At 36.3% G+C, this 6,484-nt stretch overlaps 1 protein-coding gene across 4 annotated transcripts; it reads right to left on the reverse strand.

Annotated features, from left to right (window-relative positions):
* Positions 1-2,189: 2,189 nt before the first annotated feature.
* Positions 2,190-6,254, reverse strand: LOC109193124. Of its 4 annotated transcripts, none has more exons than XM_019343946.1 (4): positions 6,172-6,254; positions 4,047-5,506; positions 3,189-3,305; positions 2,190-3,112 (listed from the first exon to the last, which is right to left on the reverse strand). In XM_019343946.1, the coding sequence occupies exons 1-4, from the start codon at positions 6,230-6,232 to the stop codon at positions 2,324-2,326; spliced, it is 2,427 nt and encodes an 808-aa protein (XP_019199491.1). In that variant the 5' UTR covers positions 6,233-6,254; the 3' UTR covers positions 2,190-2,323. The 4 variants fall into 4 exon arrangements, with proteins under 4 accessions (XP_019199491.1, XP_019199490.1, XP_019199493.1 ...); XM_019343945.1 differs by having other exon boundaries at positions 4,047-5,502; positions 6,168-6,254; XM_019343948.1 differs by having other exon boundaries at positions 4,047-5,502; positions 6,151-6,250.
* Between the last annotated feature and the right edge of the window lie 230 nt (positions 6,255-6,484).

Consider the following 6,484-nt stretch of genomic DNA (forward strand, 5'->3'; position numbering starts at 1 on the left):
ATATATAGTCGAGTTTAGGTACGGCCGCACCAATAGTTAAGCAAATATACACCATCAACGTTAGAAAATGCACTACAAAAACACACACAAATTAGATATACATCACCAAAAACAACCATTAGGTATGACTAAAGGCACCACACAGTGTTTGAAAATACACCATTAGTGGGAGTGAATTATATGGTGCATTTTGTATTTTTTAGTGTATTTTTGCATTTCATTATTGTGTGTTTCTCTTACACTATTGGTGTATTCTGAAAACTGCCGCACGACCGCACGGGTGGATCTTGCCGCATTTGAACTTTTTCATATATATATATATATATATATGCAAGTTGGTATCGTACTTATAATTAGTTGCGTGTCACGTGCATGCTTTGTCTAACTAACATAATTCTCGGCTAAACATATACGGACTAGGAATATAATGTATGTCATTTTTTTTGGTTCATTTTTCAGAGATCAGAAAGGGAAAGAGGAAGGTGTATCTGATTTCACAACGAGAGCAAAGCTTGCACACAATTTATATATTAAAAAAAAGACGTTAGTTAAAGTGAAAGATGTTTGAGTGTATATCTTGATCACTTTTGATTCTGTGAATACAATATTGTATGTATACATTGCGTACTGGACAAAGTAGTTACATGCATGCATGCATGATACGTCCCCACAGACCACAACTTGTTCAAATTTTTTTTTCATGCCCTACAAGCAACGTAACATGCATTATCTATCATATCAATAATTCTATCCAATATCCAAAATAATTGATAGCCCATTAGTCACCCAATTGAAGGCGTGATTCCCTTACCCATCATCAACTCCATTACCATTTGGATACTTTGATTTGATGTCAACACATAATCTACGCAAACGCAATACACTTTCACCTTGATGTATATATGATATACATTGCTTTAATTTTACGATTTGAAACATTGGGGTCGAAAAATTAAATAATATGGATATAAATATGTAATATGAACATATTATTTTATCCGTTTTAATATAAATATGTAGTGTATTTATCTATATTTTAGGAGAAGGACTAAAAAGCGAAATGGGAAGAAATTTCCAATTTGGAATAAATGGAAAGGGACATAGAGAGGGGGTGGGGGCTTTTATTAAATCAAAGAAACATTGACTGGTTGGGACACTGTTTGAAGTTTGATTTTGGTGTTCAAGTTGAAACATTTCCTGTGCCCAAGGAAAGATGGAGTCGTGCCTCTTTTAATGGTAAAAAGGTGCATTGAAGAAGATGACAACGAGTGGAGTTGGTTTGACACTTTGACTACTACAAGTCTACAACTACCTCTCTGGTGACATGCCTTGTTGAATTGGATAATGGATAACAAGAATATACTGGAATTTATATATATATTGTTTATTTTGGTGGCCATGGTTGAATACTTCGAGTAAAGGGTTCACACTGAAAATTTATAAGATAGAAGCAGGTGTGTAATATTATGTGTTAGACTATTGAATTGGATGAAATTTTTTTAGGTGAGAAGCTTAAGGAAACCTGTAATCACCATATGAAAATGTATACTAAGTAAATTCTGTATCTTAACCAGAAAAGAATCACAATAAGATAAACTAACTTAGGTTGCTTATAGTTGATAGGCTTGAATCAAGAAGGTCAATAGTCACTTGAAACGTTGTGGTTATAAAACCAAAAATTTTATTTATGACCTCAAGGCCAGTCTGTCTATACGTAATCGTGCAATCAATATATATATATTTTTTTTGTATGGATGAATTGGTTGGAATGTTGGGAGTTGGGACCATATATGTTGCAGCTGAGACAAGGTGTTCAGAGCATGAAAAAACAGATACCACAGGCCTGGAGTCTACGGTCTACCACACCGTCAAGCATCTATCTGCTCAGCCATCACTCTGTTTTTCTTCTTTGTTCAATTGCTGCCTTGTGTTTTCTGGACCAAACTACTCAATTGTTGTTTTACTTTTAACATCACCAAACGACATTGCCCACTCATGTCCTTATTCAACACACACTCCCATCCCCCAACTAACATCCACCTCTTTCTTACTACTTTATCTTCTTCTTCTTTAAATATCGAATAATAAAAATAATAAATAAATAAATAAATCATGCCTTTTGGGGCATGTAGATAATGATGATAGAATACCCTTCCTTCGCCTACTGTTATGCAATTAATATCAGTTGCAAAAAAAAAAAAAAAGTTTATTAATAAAGAATACAATTTTGAGGTCCATTCAAAACAGCTTTGTTCCAGTACCCAGAGAACGAAACCATTAGTTGGAAGGTAAATGAATAAGAAATACAGTGATTAAGAAAATCTTAATAGGGGTATCTGCGAATGCCACCAGCAGAAGATTGATACTCGGGCCGCAAGCCAACAGAATGGTATTCAGGCAGTGATCTTGAAATAGCATGGTACTCTGGAAGTGAGACTCCTGCAGAACGGTGGGCAGTTGGTTGCTCTACGGAATAGTATTCTACTGGCAAACCTGCTGAGGGAATACTTTGGTACACAGCTTCACCGCGTCCTAGGTATGAAGCATGGGGATCATAGTTTGCGATCTCATAAGAATAATGACGCTCTGGTTTGGGCTCTTGTCTGTAATAATGACGACGATCTATCAATATATCCTGAGGCTCTTGTAGCATGTCACGTCTATAAGGATCATCTCGTACTAGTAAGGGCCCTCTTCTGTAAGCATCAGTTTCCAATGGTCTTTCATAGACATAAGGTTGAGCAGAAGCAAGTGGTCGTAAAGTTAGAAGGTGAGACCCTTGAGCCACTGGAGCAGGTGGTAAAGGTTGAAGGTGATCCATTGCAGCAGGTGCAACCATATCCTTTTCATAGTGATGGGAATACTCATGGTACCTGTGATCCCTCACTGGAGATCGTCTCCTGTCTCTGTCAACCCCATATTTTCTGCTCCTATCTTGCTTCAAGCCTCTTTTTCTCTCTGGTTTGAGACGTCTAGCTTTGTCAATAACCTCGCGTTTCCCAGTACTATCTCGCTCAACAACTCTCTTGCTCTCTTTTTTGAGACGTCCCCTCAACTTTTTGGATGTGGAGCCTCGACTATCAGCTGTGAAAAGTTTGCACAAGTCCTTGACCTATATTGAACAGTTAGGATGCAACCAGATTAATGGAAAACACAACTCCCATAGTTTTAAAATTTAGATGTTTTACCTGTTCAGAGGTCAATTGGCAATTAAACTTCATCCGTGTGTAATAGTTCTTTTTTATTGCCTTCTTAAAGATCTCCTCAGCCAATGGCTTGCAATCATCCACAACCATAAATCGTACCTGAATGATTATCAAGTAACAATAATAAGTTGGGAAGTCAAATGCAATTCATAATTTCTTTTAATACAATAATCCAAGATAATAAGTACCAATTCCATTGCTCAAGCATCTTCAAACTACAATCAAATTTCATAATGCAATGAAAAGCTATGATTAAATGATTTCTGTAGCACAATCTCAAAACAGTTCAACATAGACAAGTAAATGGCTGTTAGCTGATAGGTGTTAGCTGTTAGCTGATTGGGTTAATTAGAGGGTATAACTAGTTGATAACATTAGCTGATTGGGTTAATTAGAGGGTATAACTAGTTGATAACATTAGCTGATTGTAGAAAGGTGTTTGGTAAATTAGCTGTTAGCTGTTTGGTATAATTTCTTTTCTCAAAAAGCTAATTGAAAAAGCTGCTCAAAGCAGCTTTTTGAATTTTAGCATTTTGGAGTTGATTTTTTAAGCAAGTCAAACAATTAATAGTAGTCAAATAAGCCGAAATTGGCTGATAGGCTAATATTTTACCAAACAAGGCCAAAGACATTCATGTAAATATGTAATGCAGACTATATTAAACAGTCTTTTGTGATAAAATCCTTTGTTGTTCCTACCACAGATTTTCAGCTTTAGTAGTGTTTACTCTGATATAAAGTTGAATCACTACCTCCCCTAGTGCTATGCTGTGTTCTACACTGAAACATAATTTTTGTACATCAGGCATAATATAATAGAACTGTGGCAAACATACTAACCTGAGATGGAAACTGAGACTTGAAAGCCTTGGGTTCAATGTTATAACCACCAGGTCCAGTAGCTTTATATATCCCATACATCAGTTTCAAATCAACATCATACAAAAATAGTCTCATTCCCTTATAAACATTTTCGACCACTTCTCTCTTGTTTGCAGGCAATCCTAGAATATTGTAGCGATAGCAATCCTTCTTTGTTTCCGAGTTGCACATAAATATCAACCCTGCACTCTCAGCCTTCTTTGAAGGCCTCTTCCTGTGGGATGACTCTGGCACATCTTTTCCTTGTGGAGCTACATTCTTGGAGCCTAATAATGCTTCACCTTTAGAGACTCCTTTCTTCAAGCCATGGCCATCTTGACCTTTCAACCCAACCTTCAAAGACTCCTTATTATCACCATTAGAAGTCATTTCCTCTCTGCACATCTCCCCTCCACCTTCAGAGGCCACTTTTTCCAATACACTTTTTTCCAGTTTCTTTTTCTTCCCCCTTTTTCTTTTCCTATACTTAGTTAGCTTCTGCTTCAAACTTTCTTCTACCTTCTTTTTATTGTCTTCTTCAGTATTTTCTTCACCATTACCTTGTTCCATTACAACTTCTCTAGTACCATCATCCTCACATAGAGCATCTCCTTCATTTTCTGCATCCTCCTCAGCATTAGAGGGCACTTTCTTCTTCTTTTTACCTTCAGAGGAAAATTTGTTCAAGGAGCTTTTCAACAAACCCTTCCCTCTTTTTCTTTTTCTTGACTTAATACACCTCTGCATAGGGCTTTTTTCTACTTTCTCTTTATTGTTTTCTTCAGTACTGTGTTCATTGTTTTCCACTTGCTCAGGTGACACCATACATAAAGCCTCTCCTTCATTTTCCTCATTTGCAAGGTGTTCTTCCTTTAGCTCATCCTCATGATTAGCTTCCTCATTACCTTCAGCATCCTCTTCATTGTTTTTTGTACTTTGTTCATGTTCTGGTTCCCCAATTATACATGCTAACTTGCCTTCTTCCTTTAGAATATCTTCTCCATCACCTGTTGCCATTTCAGCTATGTACTCACCATTAGTTACTTCCTTCAAAGCATTTCCTCTGTCATCTATTTCATAGTAACCTACATACTCTCCATCCCCTTCATTTGCTATTGTGTTTTCATTTATCCTATGAGCAGCTGTGTACTCTACATCCTTTAAAACATCTTCTCCATCATGTGTTCCAATATCAGCTACATCCTCTTCATCATATTCCTCTGTTATTTCATTTTCATCATTCCCGGAAACTACATCAAAAGAGACTGTACGGTATTCTTCTACAAAATCTTCATCCTCTACACCCATTTCCGTCTCAAGGGAGTCATTTGTCACCCGAGGACTGAGAGGACAAGATTCCTCAGCACCACCATCAGCACTAGGAAACGGAGCAGTTTTCCATCTTCGGTATGCCATCAGAAAATCGCTATAGTTTCTGAATAAAGGGCATTAATCATAAACTACAAACAGGTTCATCCGCTGACACATCTTGATACAGAAATATTTAACAAGAGGACTGTTGTTAGAAATCCAAGTCTATGATGGAGAATACTGTGCTAAACAAGCAAGCAGTACTGGTGAGAACCAGGAATATTGAGGGGAGAAAAATGAAAACAGAGGACAATCCAGTAAGTTGAAAGGCAGATTTGGGTAGCAACAAGGATAAAATTCTAGACCAAATCCAACGTCATCCTGATCAAAACACAACACATTCTAGGATTCTACCAATCGACATTGAAATTTCAGGCCCAAACCATACATCCACCAGGTGAGATACGCGAAAATTTCCAATTTCAACACAAAGGCAGGAAATTAGGTGAAACGCAAAATGTTAACAAACAGAAATCGATACAATTACGAAATCAATGACGGTATGACGCACGCTTCATTGAAAGAACTATTCTGCACAAGTAGTCAAAAGAATTATTCTAATTTAATCATCGTCGAAACCCTAAAATCATTACAGAAGTGCGAGAAAAAAAAAAAAAAAAGGCTGTAAAACAATAAATTTCTATAATCAATCAATTTCTAGATGACAAATGAAATGGATAGATCGAAGGAAAAGATTCAAAACCAAACTTACTTGAGCTATGGAAGATGTCGATCGAAGAGAGAGTGAAATTGTTGCGAAGTGGTGGGATTATAGACTTGTACGGTTGTACCATTAGGCTGAAAAATGGGGCTGCAAACAGCTGAGCCGAGCCACGAGCCTAGCATATTATCTTAGGAAAAATGACGCTTTTGACCCTCAATTATTTTACTTTTAAAAATTTGACCCCTATTAATTGATTTGAACAAGTTTAACCCTTTAAATGTTCATGATATATTTGATCACTCATATTATATAATTAAAATTATTTTAAATAATTTATATAATTTATTTATTCAAAATTAAAAATACTTTTTATTATAAATAA

The sequence above is a fragment of the Ipomoea nil genome, unplaced genomic scaffold (genome assembly GCF_001879475.1).
Source record: "Ipomoea nil cultivar Tokyo-kokei standard unplaced genomic scaffold, Asagao_1.1 scaffold1834, whole genome shotgun sequence".
NCBI lineage: Eukaryota > Viridiplantae > Streptophyta > Magnoliopsida > Solanales > Convolvulaceae > Ipomoea > Ipomoea nil.

Coding starts and splice junctions, on each gene's coding strand:
- LOC109193124 (XM_019343946.1), bottom strand. CDS start 6,232: ATGGTACAACCGTACAAGTCTATAATCCCACCACTTCGCAACAATTTC. Junction 5,507..6,171: donor CAATTTCACTCTCTCTTCGA/TCGACATCTTCC, acceptor AATGCCCTTTAT/TCAGAAACTATAGCGATTTT. Junction 3,113..3,188: donor GCCAATTGACCTCTGAACAG/GTAAAACATCTA, acceptor TGTTCAATATAG/GTCAAGGACTTGTGCAAACT.